This window comes from Lygodium microphyllum, chromosome 14 (assembly GCF_053477565.2).
Source record: "Lygodium microphyllum isolate KBCC chromosome 14, Lygodium_microphyllum_v1.1.10, whole genome shotgun sequence".
NCBI lineage: Eukaryota > Viridiplantae > Streptophyta > Polypodiopsida > Schizaeales > Lygodiaceae > Lygodium > Lygodium microphyllum.
The window spans coordinates 68,510,098-68,536,448 of NC_141148.1; the positions used below are offsets into that span (position 1 = coordinate 68,510,098).

The following is a 26,351-nucleotide window of genomic DNA, read 5'->3' on the forward strand; positions in this document are numbered from 1 at the left end:
TTGTTTTTTAATTATGAAAAGTCCATTTTGAAATCCTAAGACAAAGATATGAAAATTCTAAACATTGGAACATTCATTGGCCTAGAGAGAGAGGGGGGCATGAGGGAGGTGTCAGGAGATAGAGAGAGGTAGGGATGGGGTGGAGAAATGAAATGAAATGATAAATTTAAAATTCATTTACACCACAGTAAGTTTGAAAGTTTCGTATTTAAGTCGTCTCTCCTTTCATTTTTTCCCATTGCTCTCCACTCTACCCTCCACCTTTCTATCCTTCATCATCAGAACCATGGCACGTTCCAAGCTTCCTATCAAAAAGGCGCCTGCGAGAGCAAGAGCTCAACACTCTTCCGAATCTAGTGAGCATACTGTGAGTGACAAAGATCCCCTGGTGACCGATAACGGTGGCCCTACTGCAGCCAATAATGGTGGCGCTACTGTGGCCAACAATGGTGGCCCTAGTATGGTCGATAATGATGGTTCGCCATTGTCCAGAAATGGTGGTCCACATGCTCCAGCTGCTCCACCTCCCACTACTGCTCCAGCTCGTAATACACGCCCTCCAACACATAAAAAGCGAAGATGGAGACCAGGCACAGCTGCGCTACGCGAGATAAGGAAATTCCAAAAGAGTGCCGACTTGATTATTCCTAAGGCACCATTCTCCAGGTTGGTGCGAGAAATACTACAAGATCTACAGTCAGGGCATCATCACAAGTTCTTTTCAAGGAACCAGGCAAGGAATGTGGGGCGATGGTCAAGCCAAGCCTTGCTTGCTCTCCAAGAAGCAGTTGAAAGCTACTTGATTGATCTAATGAGTGATGGTCAACTTTTAGCCATTCATGCCCGACGTATCACTATTAAGCCCATAGATCTGGTTCTTGTTCGCAAGATCCGCAATAACAAGGATGCATTTAATCTTAATGTCAACAATATGCTTTGAGAAGCTACCTTGTAATTGGATCTATGTTTTTAGCTCAGGTTTGGTTGTAGATTGTAAGGATCTTAGTTTTGGGTTATCTTTCCAATAGACCTTCAAGTATTTGATAGTAGTGGCCTGCAAAATGGAGCTAAATTTTCCCTAGCTCTAGTTGTACTTGGTGCGATGCACTATCTACCGTGTATTTCATAGTTTCGCAATGCTAAATCCAATATGTGATATTCTATTTTGACCATGTTTCGCATTGTGTGAATTTTCAAGTTTCCAAATTTGTAAGTAGTTTTGTTGAGGATAAATTCAATGTGCAACCACGTACATGTCGGTGATCAGTTGTACATGGGCCGATGCACTATATCCTTACTATATTTAGTGGTTTGGCAACAGTATATCTGATGCGATATTCCATTTTACCCATGATTTATTTTTTGTCAATTTTTAAGTTTCCAATGTTTTGCATTGCGAGGTTGACAATACATTTAATCTGCAGTTGCACACACTCATTATCAATACATTTAATCTACAGTTGCGAGGTTGACAATACATTATGAGTGCAGTATAATGCAGTTAACGCATTTTCAAAAAAAGATTGAACCGTCAAATTTATAAATCGGAATCTGGTGAAACTTCACCCTCATGCTGGGCATTAGAAAAACTCATTTATATTAAAAATTTGGCCCCATCAGAAGCCTCTGGGTCACCTGTCCGGAGGCTCGCGCCTGGGGCCCTGAATCGAGGCTTCTGTTGGGGCCAAAAAAAATTTGGATGGTTGATGTGTCCTTAAGGAGCCTACAGGTAAAATTTCATGTGAATCGGAGCACTGGTGATATTTTTCCTAAGCGCGGATTCATTAATTGAAATTTTAGGGTTTTTTAAAAGTTTGGCTATAAGTTTAAAGTTTCACCTCATTTTACACATTTCACTTTTGAGTTCTGAGTTCTCTCTCCTAGAAGACATGGTACGCACCAAGCAAGCGGCCCGGAGATACCCCCCTGGAAATTCCATACGGTAGCCACGTCCTCCAGCTCCACCACCACCACCACCACGCCAGCATCGCAAGCGTCGATGGAAGCCAGGCACAATGGCTCTTCGCGAGATCCGCCACTACCAGAAGACCACTCACCTCCTGATACCGAAGGCTCCATTCCAGAAGTTGGTGCGGGAGATCATGGAGGGCATACTGATCATGAACAACAGGAACCAGTTTCCAAACACATCACGCGCGAAACAACCGGATCGCTGGACTGCCCAGGCCCTCCTCACACTACAAGAAGCTGCTGAAGGCTACCTCATCGACTTATTTCGAGACTCAGTCTATGCAGTGGTGCATGCAAGGAGGGTCACTGTCACCGAGAGGGATCTGCGGATAGTCAGGTTCTTTCGGCGATGGAAAGATAGTCCTCGCGGAGGTCAGCAAGGATAGAGGTGTACAAACTCAAAAGCACATGGAATGTAGCTTCTGAAGACATTTTGTAAAGCCTTGGTTGTAATGGACCCCATGTAAAGTTGTTATTAATACAAATACAAAGTTTTTGGCGCGTCTTATTTTTGTTTAGTCACTTGATATTTATTTTATTTACGCCGTTGAGTTATCGTTACATGCGTTCGAACAAATACATGTTGCGCACGAATTCGATAAAGCACTGTGTATTAAATTTAGGGTACGAATCGTGTTACGTATAAATTCGATAAATAAATGTAACATTCAAGTTAAAAAAAACAGTAAATGACACGTATCACAAACTACATTGCACGCAAATCCAACAAACATCAGTTTTCATTACTTGAAGAGAAGATTACAAAGTGCAGTACATCAGTGATGCGATATCAGTAGGCAATAAGTACATCTATTCTCTCCTAGGCTTCTTGGAGCTAGGCTCCACATGGTCAGAGCTATTCTTGATCATAGGCAACAATACATTTTGCCCCAATAGTTCCTGTCTAATGACAGTGGGGTCTTCAACACCGGCAACCATGCCACGGGCCACCATGGAGAAAAGTGGGCCAGACCTAGTACTCGTGAATAAGTAGAGAAGCTTTGAACGTCGAAGCAACACTACTTTCTCTAGGCTGGAGTTGGTCGGGATGGTCTTGAAGGGCCCAGCCTTTGTTAGTGCCCTCAACTTCAAGAAGTTCTCTGCAAAAGCAGGGGAGCATGTCTTATGAAATACAATAATGTCGTTGACAAGCTGCCCAACATACTCCTTCAATGCCGAGTCTTGCACCCTTCCTTGGCTACCAGATCGGCCACCCTGCCTAGATGAAAACTCATCTATATAGACAATCTCCTGCAACACACAAGTTCAGTATCAGACTCACTATGCATGGAGTGTGCTGAAGATATATAAATCATATTCATATGAAACTTAACCAGTAGGGCCTCTAGGAGATTCAGGCCCCCAGACGCGAGCCTCCGGCCAGGGCACATCTGGGGGCCCGATCCCGACAAAAACACATGTGTGTGCTCCCGATGCCCTAGAGGCCCTACTGGTTAAGTTTCATATGAAACCGAGAACATTACCTTCTCTGCATCATCTATCTGCCGCTGTAATGGAGCATCCAGGTCTGCTCCTGCCACTGGGCTGCCATCGTCTCTCTCCTGGGTAGTCACTGCATAGTCGGGTTGAGGACCAAAAAGGCTTTCCTGCAACCGCTCGAACTCCTCATCAGAGATCTGATACTGTGGTGCCGCATCCTCAATCTGCTCCTGGATGCTCACAATGGCAGAGATGTCATCGATGCTCATGCCATCATAACGAGCCACCTCATCAACATGTGGTGGGGCATCCTGTAAATCAAAATCTATGAAATCACTAGGTGCATCACGCACCATGATACAGTATAGTTCTTCTTCCCTAAGCTCCAACAACTCTAGCACATCCTGCATGAGTAGATATTCCACCCCCTCGATGGTGATAGCATGGAGAGAAGAGAGGGGTGGCTCTTCGCTCGTGGGCATCTCATCAGGGCAAGGAGGTGGGTGCACAATGGCCAAGCTCTGTGCTGCCTCAACACTCAGATCGAGAGTGATCTCCTCAGGCTCCCTCTCAAAGTACTCTAATAGTGGCCGAGAGGGTGCGTCGATGTCCTCGTCACTGTCCTCTTGCACCTCAGTGCACATAACATATATGGCAAAGGCGGCATCCCTCTCAATGAGATCCATCGTGACGTGGTCCTGTGACGAGGTGGGCACTGCTCTAGCGCGGAGATGTTGCCCCACATGCACCAGGGCTCGACTTATCACCTTTGCATGGCTGGATCCGGCACACAAACTATACAAAAAATCCATGGGAACCCACCTGAGAGTGGAGTCGGGAATAGAGCAAATGAGAGGGTTCACTGCATCACAAAACGATGCTAGTATACTAGAGTCAGGGTCTACAGCGGAAAGCGAGCTCTCTAGACTCAAGGTCACGCAAAACCTAGGGTATATCTGGTCCCCTATGTGCGCGTAGCATGTGGAACTGATCCATGCGGCGAAGGCGGGAGTAGTAGCCATGGCACACAAAGAGAGAAGGAATGAGAGCACAAGTGTAGGGAAGTGGAGAATGAAAGCGAAAATGAGTTTGGAGTTATAGCTTTTATGTGTCTAGGGTTTTAAATAAAGGTTCTTTATAAAGTTATTAATTCTAAAGTTTCAAATTAAAACTCTTACCTTAGTTCTTTATTTCAGTACTTTAAAGTCACTGTTAAAATTACTCATACAGACAAACACTTCGTTCTACATTATTATATCCTCGAATATGTTTGGGTCGCTGAGTATATTCAAGTCTAATGAGAGAAAATATATAATTTTTTAAAGAAAATAAATCTAAAAGGCCTTGAAATTCCCTTTGGATCCAATTTAATATTAAAATGTAATAAACGAGCAGCAGAGATGCGCTACAATATATCATTGTGCAAAGACAATATTCTCTAGATTATAGACCTCTAACCTGCAATTTAATTATGATTTTTAACTGCACGATTGAGTAATTACAGTATGTATTATCGCACGCTTGGATCACAGTAAACTAAAATTTAAAGTACTCAGAAGTTCAAAAAAGGTATGTATTCGCTCTTTATAAAGTTTTTTTACAAGGATTCCACTATCTCAAGGATATGTGGAGAAGCACATTGTTTACATGTCATGGATTGCTCACTACGAGTCCTGACTTTTCTATTATCTAACTTGAAATAGAAGTTGTAGAGGGGCTCACTAGACATTAATTGGATTTCTTGTCTCAGAAAATAAATGGGCCAATGACTCTCTGCACTGACTACGAAAGGATTATGACCACTCCACAAGATTACCACATCTACGAGCGTTGTATGTGTGTCATCTCGGATATCTTGATCCAAGCTGATCCACTCCCCTCGCAAAAGTCGCCATCTTCTATATCGAAAGCGAACGCACAGAGTTTGTCTAGCAATGAAATACCTATAATAAAAACAAAAATAATGGTAAGTGATCAATGCGACTAACATAACAATTCATCTAAGCGAGACCTATGTCAATTAAATCAAGGTATGCAAAGTAGTAAAAAAGTTTTACCTGAATGTAATATCAGATTGGTTGACCCTGCACTCAATCGTCTCATCAAAATGTGTTCTTTTGACTTCCCAAGACTCACCCAATAGCTGACTCATCCATTCCTCGGATGGACACTTGCATTGATAAGTAATCTTTGTTTTCTTCAAAACATCACATGAACTAAACAAATGTGCAAACAATGAGAATGGAATAAACCAATTAAGATGCACATCTTTGGAGCCTGTGGTGGGTTTCATAGCACTATTGATGTCAGATTTTATCTTCGACTTGCAAGCTCCTGACAACTCCAAGCTACCAATGAACCATTCACCACTAGACAGTGGCGGCAATGGGACATGCTGCAATCTCTGGCTTTCTACCACATACAATGAATTATAAAAAAAGATATTTTGAGTGGCAAGTTGACTTGTAGAGGTATTATTATAGATCAAAGAACCTATCTCTTCATGCCAAACATGTATCTTGCCGCTTAAACATTCCACATTCTGCCATTCGTGCAAAGTCGATGGATATAGAGCTGTCAATCAAACAAGACTGAATTAGAATACTGCAAAGACTTTTAAAAACAACTCTAATACAAAAGAATAATCAATGATAAAATTTAACAACTTACTGTTTTGTTTATAATTTGCAATGTTGTTCTCGTCGTGTACAGAGATTTGTTTATGCGTATAAACATGTTGAATCAACACTTCTGTTACTGCACTTGTGCCATTAAACACTTTTCTGAACTCTAAAATTCTACCTTTCCAATGTTTGCTAGGGTTTGCAACATCCTTGCGCTTGACCTTGAAACTCCCTCGAGTACTTGGGTGCATCAAAATCCAATCCAACTTATAATACTTATCACAAATCCAATTACCGCCATTATCTTTCCTGTTGAAGACCTCCACTGCAAGTATGCTACTGATATTTTTCCTCCGCGAAGACATCTGTAACAACCAAATACAAAAGTTACCTATCAACATGTGTATAATTTGCAAATGTTATCTCCAAATGAAATTAAATTTAAATGGATCAATTTAAAAAAGAAACATTGTACCTGTAATTTCTTTCACAAAGATCCCTAGATATGTTGAACAAGAAGTTGACTTATAGCAAGACCATTGTTCCTTCACTGACAGATTCCTGTAGTACAAAAACAAAAGAAATATTGGGTCAACACATACATATAACTTATATAGGCTTTGTCCAAATGCGTTGAAATTTAACCATGGAACAGTAGTAAAAAATGGCAATATACCTGTGGCTTTCTCTGCAAAAAATCCCAAAGATGTTGTAGAAGTTGAGTTCTAAATAAATCATTGTTCTTCACCCTCGGAGATTCTTGGAGTAAAAAAACAAAGGAAAGCTCAGTATGCATGTAACTTGTATACATTTTGTCTAAACGAGATAAAATTTAACAGTGGAGCAACAAAAAAACAAGACAATATACCTGTAACTTTGTTTACAGAGAAACCCTAAGATGTTGAAGAAGAAGTTGAGTGTTCAAAATCCCAAAGATGTTGTAGAAGTCGAGTTCTTAATAAATCATTGTTCTTCACCCTCGGAGATTCTTGGAGTAAAAAAACAAAGGAAAGCTCAGTATGCATGTAACTTGTATACATTTTGTCTAAACGAGATAAAATTTAACAGTGGAGCAACAAAAAAACAAGACAATATACCTGTAACTTTGTTTACAGAGAAACCCTAAGATGTTGAAGAAGAAGTTGAGTGTTCAAAATCCCAAAGATGTTGTAGAAGTTGAGTTCTTAATAAATCATTGTTCTTCACCCTCGGAGATTCTTGGAGTAAAAAAACAAAGGAAAGCTCAGTATGCATGTAACTTGTATACATTTTGTCTAAACGAGATAAAATTTAACAGTGGAGCAACAAAAAAACAAGACAATATACCTGTAACTTTGTTTACAGAGAAACCCTAAGATGTTGAAGAAGAAGTTGAGTATTCAAAATATCACTATTATTGACTGTAAGAGACTCCTAGAGCATCAAAACAAAAGAAATTACATGTCAGAGAATGCACATAACTTGCACAGGTTTTCTCCAAACGAGATAAAACTTTACCATAGAACATCTATGGAAGAGAAAAATATACCTGTAGAGTTTTGTGAAGAGAATCTTAGGGCTTTGGTAAAACAAGCTCTGCTCTCATAAAACACATGAATCTCTCTCTGTGCTTGTGCAAAGCAAATGAAATTTTACAGGGTTACAGACATGGCAAGAAACAGTGAGGCTGTAAAATTTCGTCGGGAAAGAAGAAGCGGGGAAAGAGATATGACAAATTTGAGTTCCGCCTAAAAAAGAGGGGGAAACTGAAAAGGGGAGAAAAGAAAAGTCAAACATAAAAAATAAGAAAATGAAAATTCGAGGCACAAACTTCCAAGAAGTGACAGCTTTGTACTCTCCTTTTCCCTTATTTTATTGCTGAGGGAAGATTTGGTCCAAGATATGGCTAGAAGATTCATGTTACATGAATCTGGAATCCCAGCTCTCTCATTGGTTAGGCCTATATTTGTTTATTCACTCCTTAAGGGGCAAAAAAGAGAGTCCATATTTCTCCTAATGCACACCTCCCTCTTTGGAAGTTGAGACCTTAAAGGCTATTTGCCGATGACCTCATGGTTCACCTGCAAAGAGGGAGAAAGACAGGAGCCACCATTGTCAATGATTCCTCCTACAGCAACAAGCACGTGCTCTTGAACTTCTTGGGTTCCCCCTCACATGCTCTAAGCAATGTTTCTCCATCCTGTTAGACCCTCTTCTTGTCAAGAAGGCTTTGCCCATCTCATCATGTAATCACCATTGCCCTCAAGAACTATAGCTAGTTGCCTTCAAAATCATTTGATTGATCAATTGAAGGCCACAAAGGCGATCGTGTAAACTTTCAATCGCGCTTCAAAAGGCTCTATTCTATTGAAATCTTGGAACACACACACATGTGTGTGTGTGTGTGTGTGTGTGTGACAACACATGTAATATTATGAGGGACAAGAGGGAAAGTGTGTTGACACTTTCTCCAAGTTTTATTATACTTATATTATACATTTGGAAAATTATATGCATGCCATGTGGGCTCAGAACAAATTCTAGGGCCTTGATTATAGCTTTGGTTCATAAAGATAGATGAGGATAACATATTCAAAAGAAGCATGCAATAGGAGATGGATTTAAAGTATCCAAGGGCAATTTGTCATGATTATGCAACTTTTTGTGTATGTGTTTTTAACATGCAAAGCAAGTTTATATTTTTTGTGAGGAAAAGGAAGCAGTCCTCCCTTCGCTTGTTAAATGTGAAGTGAACTTGACAAAGCCTCATGAGCTTTGCAATTTTTCCAACTACAAAAAGAACGATTAGTGGGTCTAGCTGACTAGTATATCTTATTGCAAATGCAAGTTTTTGAATGAAGGCCCATTCAAAGACACATAGAGGAATAGTGGAGATTTCTAAATGAAGGCTCATTCAAATAAACAGAGAGCTTAAGGTCATTTGGAATTGCATTGCTCATTTTACTTGCATGTTATAAGGTAATAAAAGGATCCCTTTTTCTTAAGAAACTCTTATGTTATTTTCAAACTGCAATTTATCAAATCAAATAACAAGCGGTGCACCTCCAAGTGTTAACTTGTGCATTTGGTAATGTGATGCAAGTGGATCAATCCTAATCTAAAGTAGCATGCAAAGTGCGTTATCCCTTGGTGTGGAAGCCTAGGTCTCTTTCAAAGGTTTTTTAAAAATGCTTCTACTTTCAAAGGTTTTAGGAAAGGCTTCTATCGAGTTAACTCCACGAATGATGATAGGATATTTGGAAAAATATGTGCTAGTCTATGGATAATTGTAAGCCCACCAACAGCCAATATGTGTGCTAGTTAAGACATAAAGGTAATGGTGATCGTGAGTTAGACATAAAACAAATGAAAAGTTCTCTCGCATAAGTCAAAGGGAGCCAGCTGTTGGCAACTCTGAGTACCCAGAGAGAGAGAGAGAGAGAGAAGGGAGGGAGGGAGGGAGGAAGGGAGCTCCGAGCGAGGGAGGGCTATCACGGCTCACGAGTCTTTTAGTGAATGCTTACAAGATCCTCCTCGCTGGCAATACAAAGACGGGCAATATTATGCGGTTTGCGGGGCTCGGGAGGATTCCTTTGAGGTGGTTGGTGGGCGGCGCTCATGTTGTTGGCCAAAAACAACGACTTCATTAAAAAGCAGGCGAATTTCACGTGACCCTTATCTTCAAAGTTGTATAGATTTATTGCTGCCAATGAAGATTCGCCTTCCAATGAAGCCTTCTTCCTCAAACGGTGCCATGCTAGACTCTCAAGGGTTAGCAAGTGAAGTTGGCCCTATCTTTAGCAAATAAGAGCTAGGCCATGTACAAGTAAATGGACTTGCATTTGTTGCTCTGTCTAGTTGACGTACTGCACACACACACACATAAGTTCACACTTACTCTACAGTCCAATGTCAACAAGGAGAGAGAAGCAAGTGTGAGGAGAGAGAATGCACATTGAGTGAAGGGAGAGATGCAAATGCAAGCAAAGAGAATCGAGAGAACCCTTAATGTGTGTGGTGTTAAAACCAATTAAAGATGTGACACATTTCCTTGACTCTCACTAGTCAACAAAGTACCTCCAATGGAGGTGCTCCATTAACTAGGCACAGTATCATGCTGATTGTGGATCTTTGAGGTCATGCAAGTCCATTGCATCATGGACACATATAGTAGAGTGGCTACTGAGTGGACTTGCTCAAGTCAATAAGTATGGGCATGTCTTGGCTCTAAGGGAGCAAAAGAACATGGCACATCAAGTTCCCTTTACTTTTAAGACTCCCTCAAAGTCTACTAAGAGTTGGGTGTGACACCACCCTAACTTTTGCAATTTTGACATAGTTACATCTCAGTATGTCAAGTTTTGAAAACTAATGTAATCAAAAGTGAGGAGTGAAAGCCTCTATGTGAAAGATGACAAAGTGAGGACTCATATGTGACACACATGAGGGCCAAATGGAGTGGAGTAACATTAACTCAAGAATATCCTATCTTTCTTACAACATAGTGAACTACATGTATGAACATCATTGCTACAGGTTTGTCCAAATGACTAAGCATTTATGGGTTAAGAAGCACTAAAGCTTGATAGATGAACATCTATATAACCATGTATGCATCTCTTCATTTTCAAACTACCATGGTAAATGGATTTCACTAACAATAGTTTCAAATCGATGGCTTCTCTATGTGTGTTATCATGCTACATGCATAGGGTGCATGAAGACAATGAGGTCTGAGCGCCTAGGAAGATAGAGGAGAGATAAATTGAGAGTGCTCTTATCACTAACATGTTCTTGCCATGTGCTATCTAGCTGTCATAGCACATAAAGTACCCTTTTGAGGGATTGCTCCATAAAGCCCACGTTACTTTCTCCAAATGTAGAGTCACATTAATGATAGCTATCTATGCATAAACTATGGTTATTGCTATCATACACACAAATGTATAGTTATAATTGATGCATATGTAAGTTTATTCGACTTTGCATTAGAGGCTACATTATTTGCTAGGCTTTAAGAAACTCTAGTAAGTTCCATGTGCAACATTGCTTAGCCTAATCTTTTTGACAAGCCCTTTTTTTAATCATGTTCATATGATAGAAAACCACAGCAATCCTAGCTTACATACATCTTCTTAGATATCAATGCAACCATACTAGCAAGCTCATGGGGGCACTACAAAAAAGCTTCCTACCCATTAAGCATCTACACCCACCACTAGTACCTACTTGTGAACGCACCTCCCAAAGTCACTAACCTTGAAGAACAACGTTGTTCCCCTTCCATAATGATCTATGGGGTACTACGACCTATATGGATGTTTGCCTTCATATTTTTCACAAGGATAGTTAGCCCATGCTTTCTAATACTAAAAAACATTTAATGTAGACTTTGAAGGTCTCAATATCTTTGACTATGAGAAATAATGCTTGATTTTGCACTAATTGGCTATTATCCATACGATCGCACATTCAAAATATTCAACTTTTGGAGCCTTCAAGCAAGATTATAAAAATCGGAAAGCTAAAAAGTGTAATTCTCAATGGGAAGGGCATAAGTGCATGGCAATGCTAACAGTTGTACATTCATCACCAACTTCGAAATGTGTGAAACTTCCGATTATTCAATAATAGTACCTTTTGAACTTTAAAGCAAGAATCTATTGGTTTTCAAAGTTAGTATAGGTTCTACTGTACTAGGATGTGCCGATAAATCTTAACATTTTTCCAATTTTTTAGCAAAAGTAATGTGGAGGTAACCTTTTATTGTACTAGGATGTAAAAGTCTTTGGATGTTTGTACTAAAAGTTCAAAGCTTTACCAGCTACTTTGAGAGAAATGCTGAAGGCTATAAAGACATTCTTGTCTTCAAGACTCCTTAAGACAATGGATATCTTTTGGACATTTTTGTGACCACCAAACATCTTGCTTTGAAAATGCTTTTTAGGTATTGAAATGACACCTTGATTGATGTATTCAAAATTCCATTCAATGACAACCTTAGACAATACTGAAATACTAAAGTTGAAAACTTAATTTCACATGTTTGGAGCCACCCAAAATGCTTGTGAAAAAGAAACAATAAGACTCTTTGGTTTGCATAGTACCAACTCCTTGTGTTCATTCTTTAAATCATTGAATCAAGTTCTGCCAAGTTGATATGCACCAAAAGAGGAAATTTTGAACAAGTTTTGATATATCCTTATGGATGTTGTAGATATTATTTGCCTTGCATTATCTTAATACAAGTGGCCATTTCTTTTTTAGAAAAAAGAGGACAATTTGTAGGTAATTTAATGAAAGTTGCAATCACATTCAAAATATAGAAATGTTTGCACATTTTCATGAAAGTTGATGTTTGATTAAGGTCACCCAACTTATGATCAACATATTCTCATGTAGTTATGAAATATATAAAGTAAGCAAGTCAATCACTTGTGCTCTATCTTTTTAAACAAGTTATCCTTTAGAGGGTCCTATTTGCACCATTCACACACCCACATCTGCCAAGTTTCTTGAGCATCATAAACTTTTCTCGTAAAGTCACTCAATAGAAAAGATTCCAAGCACACAATTGGATTATTAGTGAAATCATAACCTCTTAAAGAAATGGGGGACACACACAAGCATGTACATATAGTAGCACATAACTTGTTTTCTAGATGCAAAGCAGTTTATTCTCATCTTTCAAGCTTCTTAAGACACGCAGTTTCCTTTTGGCTTTGGGAGGCAAGGAAAGTGACTCTTAAGCTATTATGAAGTACTAGTGACATTCCAACGAAGTTGCAAGTTTTTCTTTGGTTTCTTTCAAGCATTTAGTCTCCAAGTACAGGTCTACATAATATTATTATACCGATGTAAAGGACTCACCAACATAGCCATTGACCAACTTGTCCCCTTTATAGATATCTATCCTCTTGTTTCAACATATATTGACTTGGTATGTGACCTAGAAATCCTTGAAGGGAAAAGTCTTATGGTGCTACTTGAGGCTCCAAATCCATAAATCTAATTATATTGATCGATAATAATTGTTAATGTTGCTTGAATTATGCACAAGCATTAAGTATTTTATGGGCATGTCATAGTGAACTATGGAAATGGTGCTCTCAATGCTGATGATCATGTATGCCAAGAATGTTAGGTTGCGATGTCATAAAATGCAAGCGTCAACATGGACCAAGTGCTGCATAGACATTGAGATGGGCCTATGATGCCTCTTATGTTTGGCATTGCATCTATATGCAATGCCATGTAAGGCTAGAGATAAATCAAATACATAACCTCAAAAGAGATAAATCAAATACTTTCGAAAGAGATAACTATAATATAGTTGGTTTTCTATCAAAAGTAGAAACTATGATCTTAGCTAAAGTGGTCGTTTGGTCTTGATGATAGTCCATTATCTACAGTAAGTTTCTTTGCGATCGTATGAGGACATTATCTACCCCCATTTACAACATCGTTCTACTAAGATTAAAAACACATATTTTGGTCTCGATGGTAGTCCATTATCTGCATTAAATAGTTTCTTTGCGATCATATGAGGAAATTATATGTCCCCATTTAAAGCATATTTCTATTTGGATTGAAAACTGGTGAGATTGAAGATTATCTCTGCTGCACATGATGGAGAAACAAGTTCACGTGTGAGGTTGATCACATATTTCATCTTCGTTGTTGCTATTTTCTTCCATTGCAAAGAGAGGGATAGGAAGATGATATTGGACACAAATCTTCCATATGCTATGTCTATCGCTATTGAACTGTAAGTCAAGATGACTGATCTCGAATTCGATGTTGAGCATGCCATCTCGTTTCCACTACTTTTGTTGAAAATCCCAAATGCCATCCCACACTAATTATACCTTCTTTGTATTGAGTCTAGGCATATTGTGCTTAAAGATGCCTTCAAACAAATGCCTCCAGAGCCGCGCTTAGTCAAACAGAATCAGATATTGGCTTAGTGGAGCTCTTTAATGGGACAATTAAAGCTTTGAGAGACTTTCAATTGCTTCATATGCTGATAAGGGAGGACAAACAACCCATTGTCATGGAGGGGACACACAATTCCTAGCCATCCATTTGGCCATAATTAGCTTGACAGCTAGAGCACAAATATTCGTAGGAGGACTTGTAGCTACAATATACTAATAATGTTTGTAGGAGAACTTCTAGCTACAATATACTAGATTTGGGGGCCAATAGCACACTAGGAAGTGCATAGAGGGGATAACTATGCGTTTGATGATTATAGCTCGAATAGCAAAACACGGGGATCCATAGGCAAGAATTCACACAAGGTGATTACGCTTCACAAGGGTGATTACCCGTCACACAAGTCGTGAAGATACGAGTATCGAAAGTCATTTCTCATGCAAAGCTTTACTAAGTGATGAGGAAATGAGTCAAAAGGGCGGAAAGAAAGGCAGGTGCCAGAAAGCTCATAGATAGCATGCATGATAGGCATGACTTTGAGGGCACGCGGTTTGGCAAAGATAAAGGAGGTGGTAATGGGAGTATATAAAGAGAGGGGGGCGGTCAGCACACTTCGAGCTATCAAATCTCTCATACAATTGCCTCTCTAGTCTCTTGTATACATTCTCATTCTTCTGCTCTGATACTGTCATATAAATCTCATATAACGCGTATCAACAGTCTCCCTCCCCAAGTCTCTGTCCTCCTCCTCTTCTTCTTCTTCTTCTGCTTCTCTCTCTCTCTCTCTCTCTCTCTCGTTATGTGTAAGCGATTCAATGTCCGGGTGTTATTGCTGGTGTGTGTTGTTATGATGTATGGTGGTGCTTCGTGCAGGCCTTTGAATAGCCGTCGGCTGGCGGCTTTGGTCCCAAGTACGCCCCTCATTCTCTCTTACCACAACGGGCCCCTCCTCACCGGCCCCAAACGGCTCTCCGTCTACCTTATCTGGTATGGCGCCTTCACACCCACCCAGCGCTCCGTCATCACCGACTTCCTCTCCTCGCTCTCTCCCTCGGTCGTCAGCAGCCGCCAGCCCTCCGTCAGCTCCTGGTGGGAACCCCTCTCCGCCTATCACGACAAGCTTAACGCCTCCGTCCCGGCCTACGTCACACTCGACGGCGAGATCACGGACGGGGCGTATTCAAAGGGGAAATCTCTGAAGCGCTCGGACATCGAGGCGCTGGCAGTAGGTGCCCTGCGGGTGAAGCGGAAACCGGGGGCGGTGTACCTGGTATTGACGGCGGCGGACGTGGAAGTGGAGCGGTTTTGCATGAACTCGTGCGGCTTCCACGACCACACGCTGACGGGATCAGCGGCGCACAAAGGGGCGGTGGTTTATGGCTGGGTAGGCAACGCGGCGACGCAGTGCCCGGGCCAGTGCGCGTGGCCCTTTGCAGTACCGCAATTCGGGCCGCCCAACGCGCCGCTGGTCCCGCCCAACGGCGATGTGGGCGCGGACGGCATGGTGATGGTGATGGGGACGGTTCTGGCGGGCGCCGCCACGAATCCTTACGGGACGGGCTACTTTGAAGGGGACGCGTCCGTGCCTCTGGAGGCGGCAACCGCCTGTGCTGGCACATTTGGGGCGGGCGCCTACCCCGGGTATCCCGGCCAACTTCTGGTAGACAAGAAAACGAAGGCCAGCTTCAATGCCTATGGCGTTCATGCCCGCGAGTTCCTCTTGCCTGCCTTGTGGAACCCTCGCACCCTCACCTGCACACCTCCTTAACCACACCCCCCCCTCTCTTTCCGCCCGCGCCGCGCATATTCTTTTTCCATCCTACAATGTTAGAACGCCACGTGCACATTTATTTGTATAGCTTTCTTCTCAAACCGCAGCCGACACGGCTATTCAAGTGCGTCCTTTTGCTTTGCACACAGAAATGCAGACACATGGCATGGGGCTGATTTCCTAGCGCGCGTGAGGAAAAAACATGTATTCAAAGGATTATATGTTGGAAGTTGGAACAATGCATAAATACCAAAGCTGAAAACACGTACTTAAAAGAGTTATGATTTTGTTTTATATAAATAAATAATGATTTCAATTGTTTAATCCTGAATAATGAATCAATTAAATTTGGAACACAAGCTGAAAGTATATATCCTTGGACTAAAAGCACTTATGGAATAGAGTTGTGATTACAAGTGTATCGATATAATATTTATTAATTATTTATTAATTGTTTTTTAGACTTTCTCTTCAACATGCAAATTAAAAACCATTTCACATGCGTTCTTACAGCCTCCAATTTGCACGCTCTGGTTCTCTATTTCTCACTCAGCTTGCCGCCGGCTAGTTGGAGTTATCATCGCGTCACCCAATCGCAATCTTGCTCAATTGCTGTTAGCTAGTCTCCCATCAACTTCGTCTGTCCCGTCAGCTCCTCCATTAGTTGCGTCTGTCCTATCAGCTCCTATTGCTACCCTCCGTAATGCCGTACCCACTTGACCTCCTCGTCCCGTCCGATGCCGTTGATCTGTGTTTAGCTTTTTGAAAGCTTTTTAAAAAGTTATAGAAGCCTTTTCTAAAACACAAGGACAACATGCGCCTTTGCAATTCAAACAGAATTAATCGTAAGGCTTAATGCCTTTGTCAATTGTCACTTGGATGGGTCATCAAGATTATGCTTCATAGAACAGCACCAAACACTTCATGCCTCAATCAACTCAAATGAAATCAATCACATAATGCATGCCTAAGTTAATGTTAGCTTGGAGGCCTTCGATTTAGACTAATGTATAGGCTCAAGGCTTATGATAACCATCAAATGCCTTCAATTCGAAGATTTATCAATGTTTGGGCTCAATGCCTTGGGAATTCAAATAGTTAGGCTCAATGCCTTGGTACCTTATGCTAACTTGCTCGATTCGGATGGTCCTTCATTGATTGAACGCTAACGCTCAAGATGTAAAAACATTGATAGGGCCGCTGGTGTTCACAGGTTCGAAGAACAATACACCTCAAAGAGACTTGAGAGTTCAAAGCACTACACCTCAAAGAGACTCGAGAGATCAAAACATTGCAAAAAGACTTGAGAGATCTATTTGCTATAGAGTGGTGTCTCAATTTGCTTTAAACATTTACGAAAAAGCCAAAGACACGCGATGTCAAGCATATTGTCTAACCTTGTGCTGGCGATCGAAGCTTTGATGCGAGATTACACTCTTATGTGACGGCAAGTAAATTCAGCAGAGCCGAATGGGGAAACATAACACTGCTGTTAGTATAAAATATACGATTAAAAAACGAATTGCCAAGGCATTAAGCCTTAAGATTGGTGCCAACCGACAGTCCAAGTCGATGCTTTGAACCTTGCATTTTACTGTTAGATATGATCAATGCCCCACCCTCATTAGGTACTACCAATGATCCATGGTGCTCAAAGTTGTAAGGCCCCCATTATGAGGAGAAGCCAAGTGTGAGCCCGGACATTGGTGGAGTCCTGACTTGTATATCAGATGAGGTCTATGTGACCGGATGGCAAAAAGGTGACCATTGTGGGTCTAATCTTTGGGTTAGACAGAGTGGTTAAGCTGGTAGCAACTCGAGGCACATTGCATTGAGTTGCGTGGTAAGGGAGTTAAAAGGGGCCCCTATTGTGGGGTCCGGGGGCCGCGGAAGCGGCCCCTGGCTGGGGGGTCCCAGGGGGGCTAGCGGCCCCCCTGGCGGGGGTCCGGGGGCAGCGCCCCCGGCCCGATGGTAAAGGGAATATTCCCTAGAATATTCCCTGGCCGACTAGTGGAGGCTCATATGGTAGGTCGGTCAGCAGGCCGACCTAACGACCTTCGCGGGCTATAAAAGCTAAACCCCTTCGCAGCCATCTAACACTCATCTTTCACCCAGTCAGAGTTGTTGTTCCAGCTAGCCTTAAGCTCTTCACCTATCTTCTGTCTAGATCGCCATCTAAGCTTCATTTAGTGGAAGCGCACGGGTGGACAGAGCCATCTTTGTATCAGTTGTTTGGAGTTAAAGAATTTTACTGATTCTCCTCTTATCTGTTGTGTACTCTCTATCTCTTTCTCAGATTCTGTTCGCTGCGCCGTGTAATATTTTACATGGTATCAGAGCCCAGGGGGCTCTAGAGATCGGAGAGAGTGCAAGAGGCAAAGGCTTCAACAGCAAAGAGAAACGATGTCGACTCCGGGAAGCAGTTCTGGCGCATCAGGAAGCGGTGCAGGAGGTGGTGCTGCTGTACCGGCTATTCAAACACTGAGGATTCGTCCACCAACCTTCAGCGAAGGCAAGTTAGATGGTACAAACTACACCTTGTGGAAGTTCAAAATTACAACTATCCTTGATTCTTATGAGCTTCTGGAGACTGTGCTGGGGACTGACGCAGAACCACAGCCTACCCCCGACCCATCAAATCCTAGTGTGATGATTCCTCCGAATGCAGATCTTCTACGAGCTTGGAAACGAAGGAATGCAGATGCATTGTGTGCCTTAGTTACAAGCTGTTCTGACAGTGTTTTGACTCTGATTCAGCATACAACCAAAGCGTCAGAGGCTTGGAATGTACTAAGGAGTCAGTATGAAACACGAAACCAAACAAGGATTCAAAACTTGGAGAATCAACTAGCAGCGGAGAAGTTTGCTGAAGGAGAGACGGTTGAAGCATTCATCACTCGGATTAAGAATCTGCGCGACCAGATGGCTGGCGCTGGGATACAAAAGACTAGCGAAGAGCTAGCTCGGAGGTGTCTTCGGATTTGTCCACAAAAGTTTGATGGACTAGTAACTGCCCTTAATACTCAGGTGAGACCTCAAGCTTTGACTTTTGAGGAGTTTTGTGCATTATTAATGGAGGAGGAGTTGAGGCTGAAAGCCCGAGAAGGAAGCAACAATGGAGATGCTGCATTCTCTGCCAATGCAAAAGGCAAAGGTGTTTCCTCCACCAAAAATGATGGTGACAAAAAGAAGAAGGGCGGCAAGAAGAAGTTTCAAGGAGAGTGCTTCTACTGTAAGAAGAAAGGACATGCAATTGCAGATTGTCGTGTCAAGAAGGCAGATGAAAAGAATGGTACCCTTAAAAGTAAAGGGAAAGAGACAGCCAATACGGCTGAAGCAGAGTTGGAATTATTCATGGCGACCATTGAGGAAGTGTGCTCCTCGGCGCAAGAAGAATCTACCACTGACTCTTGGGTGTTGGATAGTGGGGCCTCCCGTCACATGACCAACAAGAAAGGTCTATACAGTTCTATGCAGCCTCTACAAGAATCCATCACTGTGACGGTTGGAAATGATGCTAAATGCCCTGCTGCGGGCACAGGTACTATTTCTTTTGTTGCTGCAAATGGTGAAGTCAAAAAGCTTTCAAATGTGTTGTATGTTCCCGAAATCAGGAGAAATCTCTTATCAGTTGCTGCCATAACTGATCTTGGTCATGAAGTGAGGTTCAAGAAGACAGGTGCAGAAATTATTGATAGTGCTGGCACAATTGTTGGCAAAGGAGAAAGGAGGAACAACCTGTATGAGCTAAGTGCTCTTACAGCCACCGCTGGAGTGGGCACAAGTAAGCTTTGGCATGAAAGGTTTGGACACATCGGATTTGCAGTATTGAAGGAGATGCAAAAGCAAGGTATGGTTGCTCACCTACCTACAATAACTGAATTGAAGGAACCATGTGAAGCTTGTATGATGGGCAAGCAACAGAGAAAGGCATTTCCACAAGAAAGCAAGAATAGAGCACATGCTCCTCTAGAGTTGGTGCATGCTGACTTGTGTGGTAAGATGCCTACACAGGCCTTGGGGGGATCTTCTTATTTTATGTTGATTGTCGACGACTACAGTAGGAAGATGTGGGTGTACTTCCTTCGTGATAAGGCTCAAGCTTTTGGTAAGTTTAAAGAATGGCTAATACTTGTTGAGAATGAAACAGGGAAAAGTGTGAAGAAATTTAGAACAGATGGTGGTGGTGAGTTCAACTCAAAGGAGTTTGAAGGCTTTTGCAAGAGCAAAGGGATCAAGCGTCAATTGACGACGCCTCACACACCTCAGCAGAATGGTGTTGTGGAACGCAGGAATCGTACCATTGTGGAGATGGCAAGATGCATGCTAAAGGGCAAGGGATTGCCTAACCATTTTTGGGCTGAAGCTGTTAATACTGCAGTCTACATTCTAAATCGGAGCTACACAAAGGCTCTCAAGGGAAAAACACCTCATGAGGCTTACACTGGTAAGAAACCATCTGTTTCACATTTCAGAATTTTTGGATGTGAATGTTATGCACATGTTCCAGATGAGAAGAGAAACAAGTTACAACCAAAAAGCAGAAAATGTATCTTCTTGGGTTATAGTGATGAGCAGAAGGCTTACAAGTTATATGACCAAGAGGCAAAGAAGATCATCGCGAGCCGTGATGTGGTGTTCAAGGAGGAGCCGCATACAGTGGAGGAGGAGAAGGCAAGGTCTTCCACTTTATCATCAAGCGAAGAAGTAGTCCACTATGAACCTGTCCCGAGAGCTATCCCTATCCTTAAGGAGGAGGAAGCATCATCTTCAGATGATGAGGAAAAAGTTCACCAACCTGACATCACCCCACCGGAAAAGCCATTGCCGCGCTGGGTGAAGCAGCTCTATGACCACAATAATCCTATGCCTGCATCTGTTGAGGAGAAGGCAGACGGACCAAGGAGGTCTCAGAGAATAGAGGAGCAAAGGAGGGCTTCTGCTCACATAGTCAACATGGCCTTGATGGTTGAGATTATGAGAGAAGTAAAGGAGCCAACTGACTTAGAAGAAGCACTTGCAGATCCATCATGGAAGGCTGCTATGCAGGCGGAGTATGACAGCATAATGAAGAATGACACTTGGGAGCTAGTGGATCGGCCAGCAAAGCGGAAGATTATTGGCACCAAGTGGATCTGGAAGGTAAAGTACAAGGCTGATGGTACCTTAGAAAAGTACAAAGCTAGACTGGTTGCCCAAGGATTTTCACAAGTTGAAGGGTTTGATTTTCAAGAGTCATTTGCCCCAACTGCCAGAATGACCACTATTCGCACGGTACTTGCAGTGGCTGCCCACAAGAAGTGGCCAGTGTACCAAATGGATGTTAAGTCAGCGTTCTTAAATGGTGACCTCAAGGAGGAGGTGTACGTGGCTCAGCCACCAGGGTTTGAGGCCCCCCATTCTGAGAACAAAGTGTGTAAACTGAAGAAGGCATTGTATGGGCTGAAACAAGCCCCCAGAGCATGGTACCAGCGGATAGATAGGTTCTTTTTAAACCTAAACTTCAAAAGATGTGCCTCAGATGCTAACTTGTATGTTTACAGGGATGGTAAAAAGTCTGTAGTGATTGTCCTATATGTGGACGACCTTCTTATTACAGGTGACTATGAAGATATGATCAACCAAACTCGAAAGGCTTTGAGTTTTGAGTTTGAAATGACAGACTTGGGCTTGCTGCACTATTGTTTGGGGATTGAAGTCTGGCAAGAGCCAGGAAAGATCTTCATCTCTCAGAAGAAGTATGCATTAGAGATCTTGAAGGCATTTGGCATGACCGAGTGCAAGGAGATAGCTACACCTATGGAGGTGAATGTAAAGTTATCCGTTGAGGATACATCAGCACTAGCAGACATTGGGAGGTATAGGAGGTTGGTCGGCAGTCTAATCTACTTGTGTAACACCAGACCAGATATCAGTTTTGCTGTTGGTGTTTTGAGCAGGTTCTCAAACAAACCTCATGAGAGTCATTGGAAGGCTGGGATGCGGGTGCTCAGATACTTGAAGAAAACTCTTGACTATGGTATCACATACAGTTTCGGAACTTCTCTTGTGGGGAACTGTGACTCAGATTGGGCAGGAGACATTGATTCCAGGAAGTCAGTTTCTGGTTATTGTTTCTCTTTGGGTTCAGGAATTTTCTCTTGGATTAGTAAGAAGCAACCAACAGTGGCATTGTCTTCTACCGAAGCAGAGTACAAGGCAGCTTGTTTTGCTGCATGTGAGGCCGTATGGTTGAGAAGGATTCTATGGCATATGGGAGTGCAGGATGAAGAACCAACTGTGCTGAGATGTGACAATCAGAGTTGCATCGCCATTGCCAAAAATCCAATGTTTCATGCACGCACCAAACATATAGAGATCCAGTATCACTATGTGCGTGATTTGATGGAGGATGGGATAGTGGAATTGGTCTACTGTCCAACAGAGGAGAATGGAGCAGATATCTTCACCAAAGCACTTACGAAGGATCTGCTTCAAGTTCATCTTCAGAGACTCGGCATTGGGCCGAGGAGATAGTTCACCTATGGGTGGACATTGAGGGGGGGTGTTAGATATGATCAATGCCCCACCCTCATTAGGTACTACCAATGATCCATGGTGCTCAAAGTTGTAAGGCCCCCATTATGAGGAGAAGCCAAGTGTGAGCCCGGACATTGGTGGAGTCCTGACTTGTATATCAGATGAGGTCTATGTGACCGGATGGCAAAAAGGTGACCATTGTGGGTCTAATCTTTGGGTTAGACAGAGTGGTTAAGCTGGTAGCAACTCGAGGCACATTGCATTGAGTTGCGTGGTAAGGGAGTTAAAAGGGGCCCCTATTGTGGGGTCCGGGGGCCGCGGAAGCGGCCCCTGGCTGGGGGGTCCCAGGGGGGCTAGCGGCCCCCCTGGCGGGGGTCCGGGGGCAGCGCCCCCGGCCCGATGGTAAAGGGAATATTCCCTAGAATATTCCCTGGCCGACTAGTGGAGGCTCATATGGTAGGTCGGTCAGCAGGCCGACCTAACGACCTTCGCGGGCTATAAAAGCTAAACCCCTTCGCAGCCATCTAACACTCATCTTTCACCCAGTCAGAGTTGTTGTTCCAGCTAGCCTTAAGCTCTTCACCTATCTTCTGTCTAGATCGCCATCTAAGCTTCATTTAGTGGAAGCGCACGGGTGGACAGAGCCATCTTTGTATCAGTTGTTTGGAGTTAAAGAATTTTACTGATTCTCCTCTTATCTGTTGTGTACTCTCTATCTCTTTCTCAGATTCTGTTCGCTGCGCCGTGTAATATTTTACATTTACATCCAGGGGAAGGCTTTGAGCCTTTACTTTTTCATCCAAGGTGCTAAGGCTTTGAGCCTTAATGCTAGAATTGTCAATATGTGGCACCTTAAAGCCTTAGCATATGCTGTTCGAGTAACGAGGCCGCTTGAGTTGACAAGGGGTCGTACAAAGCCACTTGAAGGTCACCCCCATGATCTAAGAACTATATTATCTCTAAATTTAAGTGGGAGAAGAGATTTACATCATCTTTGGCGACTAGGGCTACAATTTTAGGTCAAAGCACCTAAGCCATCTCATGGATAATTGCCATTCATCTAGTTGAAAGGATTGGTAACTGACTAAGGTTAATTGAAAAGGCTTGCTCTAATTACCGGAATGTGAGAGAGAGAGAGAGAGAGAGAGAGAGAGAGAGAGAGAGAGAGAGAGAGAGAGAGAGATTGTACTACTATTAGTTAATTAGTTTGACTTACGTAGTATTAGTAATAGTTATTGAAGGCGTCCAAGTGACAATCGACTAAGGCATGCATTATGCAATTGATTTCATTTGAGTTGATTAAGGCATGAAGCCTTTGGTACTGTCCTATGAAGCATAATGTTGATGACCCATCCGAGTGACCATTGACAATTGCGTTAAGCCTTACGATTAATTCCGTTTGAATTGCTAAGGCTCATGTTGTCTGAATTGCCAAAGCGTTAAGCGTTAAGATTGTTGCCAACCGACAGCCTGAGTTGATGCTTTGAGCCTTGCATTTTACATTCAAGGCAAGGCTTTGAGCCTTTACTTTTTCATCCAAGGTGCAAAGGCTTTGAGCCTTTGTGCTAGGGTTGTCAATATGAGGCACCTTAAAGCCTTAGTATATGCTATCCAAGTAACGAGGCCACTTGAGTTGACAAGGGGCTGTACAAAGCCACTTGAAGGTCACCCCTATGATGCAAGAAGTATATTATGTGTATTAAGTGGGAGAAGAGCCTTAGCATATGCTGTCCGAGTAATGAGGCTGCTTGAGTTGACAAGGAGCTGTACAAAGCCACTTGAAGGTCACCCCCATAATGCAAGAAGTATATTATCTCTATTAAGTGGGAGAAGAGTCTTACATCACCTTTAGCAACTAGTGGTACCATTTTAGGTCAAAGCACCTAAGCCATCTCATGGATAATAGTTGAAAGCAGTGGGAACTCACTAGGGTTAATTGAAAATGCTTGCTCTAATTACTAGAATGAAATAGACAGATTCTACTATTATTAGTTAATTAGTTTAACGTATGTAGTATTAGTAGTATTTGCATTAGTTAATAGTTAGTTAGTGATTGCAATATTAGTAATTATACTTATTAGTAATATTAGTAGTACTTAATTAGCTAGACTTATTAGTAATATTAATAGTTCTAATATAATTAATAAATTAGTTATACTTTTGTAATATCAATAGTATTTGTAATAGTTAATACATAATTAATAGTTGTAGTATCAGTAGATAGACTTATGTTAGTTAATAGTAAAATAGTAGTGAAACAAAAATGAAAAAAAAAAGATATTTTAAACATATGGCAAAAACGAAAGCATAATGATATTTCAAACGTACTAAAAAAAATGAAAACATAAAACTTCAACAAATCGGATATTTTGAATGGATGGGGGAAATGGCACCTTTTTCCATAATTATTTAGTTACGAAGAGATTTGTGCCAACTTTGTAACATGCTACATAGCATATTTTCTCATTTCATTAGTTTTTTAAAGTTTTTGAAGTATTGTTATTGTTTATTGATTTCACTTATTTATTAGAATTACTATTAAGAAGAAAAAAATCATCATCCTTACACGTCAAAAAAATCAAATATCTTTTTAAAAAATTTAATTATGAAGTATAGCATGTTTTTTTCCATGAACAAGTGTAGTGTAGTTTTATAATAAAAACATATTGTTCTCATAAGCATCAATGGACGCTACGAAGAAACAAAGTCACAAGGCATCCTTCAAGACTTCTAGAAAAAGGAAAACTATGGCTTGTAGAAAAACATCATTAAACCCCTTTGCTGCAACTTGGTATGACATAGAAAAATTCGAATAATCTTGGGCGACAAATTGTGAAAGCATCATTGGAAGACTAACAATGTGCGTATCCTGTGGTATAGTCACAATGCAACATCATGCTGTCAACTCACAAAAGAACGATCCATCTACGGAACAAATACAAGTAACAATGGCTTTGTCAAGCATTATTCTCATCCTTGCATATCAACAACATGGAGTCAACATGATGATAACTAAATGCCGACCATGTCTTGCGAAGAAAGGGAGAAACAAATATGTGGTGTCAATCTTACCAAACTACAGAAAATGAATTCCTGATGTAAAGTTGTTACAACTTCAACTATTGAGCATCATTGATACATCCATCTCGGTTTGCAAAATGACAAGAGTGATTGTGAACAGAACCTTGGACCACTGATCTGTGCTCGACAACCCTCTAGACTCTTGGAATGATGTATTGCTTTCACAACCATCTACTAGAATTAACTTGACTACATTCGATATTGCGGATGTGTTTACTTTCAACATGCTACATAATCTACGGATCCAAAGTACATGGCTATAGCAAAAACATCCACATCCCAGGACAGGGCTTTGCATCCTTACCAAACAATCCATCGAAAGGATTATAGAGCTCCATCATGAAAGCTCTCCATTCAACCCAATGCTCCAAGCAGAACATGAGAATGAAAGAGGTTACAGTTTGCTTGATAATGTAGTCGAGCCAAGCCAATGACAGGCATTCCAAAGAGATAATCAGAATGAGTTTGCATGCATCATATTACAGAATAATAATTGTCTTGTTGAAAGAACAATGACGTTCAGGACAAACGGCTTGCTTGCAATAAGCTCACCCTGCCTAGATATCACCTTGGAAAATGTAGTGTTTTCATTCTTATTCCCACTTGGCCATGGTGCCTACGATAGCTACATCTATCTTAACGAATACATCAAGGTGCGAGCTTCAACCTTGTTCTTTGTATATACCTTATAAAAGCCTTATATCTTGATTCCATACTAGCTAAAACAAGATGTCTCATGAATAGCACAAGCACGACTTGCCTACAAAAGGGGTATTGACAACTACAGATGTACAAACAAGCAAAATTCCAATGAAGAGGTCGTCAAGTACATCCTTCAGTACAGTGTTCCCACCTCAATACGGGGATCCCCATCTTCACGATGGCATAACTTGAAGGACCTTATCACAATGGTCGACGCATGGGGCATGCCTCGTTTCTTCCTTACGTTCGCTATAGATGAGGTCACCAGTACAAGATGAGCCAAGATCAACAAGTTGGAATGCATCGCAAATGAATTCAATCTTGAA

At 41.7% G+C, this 26,351-nt stretch overlaps 1 protein-coding gene across 1 annotated transcript; it reads left to right on the forward strand.

Moving 5' to 3' along the window:
* Positions 1-14,560: 14,560 nt before the first annotated feature.
* LOC148025705 (protein PHOSPHATE-INDUCED 1 homolog) lies at positions 14,561-15,998 on the forward strand. Its single transcript, XM_087692928.1, has one exon. It carries the CDS (start codon positions 14,752-14,754, stop codon positions 15,718-15,720), a length of 969 nt encoding a protein of 322 aa, XP_087549054.1. The 5' UTR covers positions 14,561-14,751; the 3' UTR covers positions 15,721-15,998.
* Positions 15,999-26,351: the final 10,353 nt, after the last annotated feature.

What these genes read in the sequence shown, in the direction of transcription:
- LOC148025705 (XM_087692928.1), top strand. Translation starts at nt 14,752, where the DNA reads ATGTGTAAGCGATTCAATGTCCGGGTGTTATTGCTGGTGTGTGTTGTT.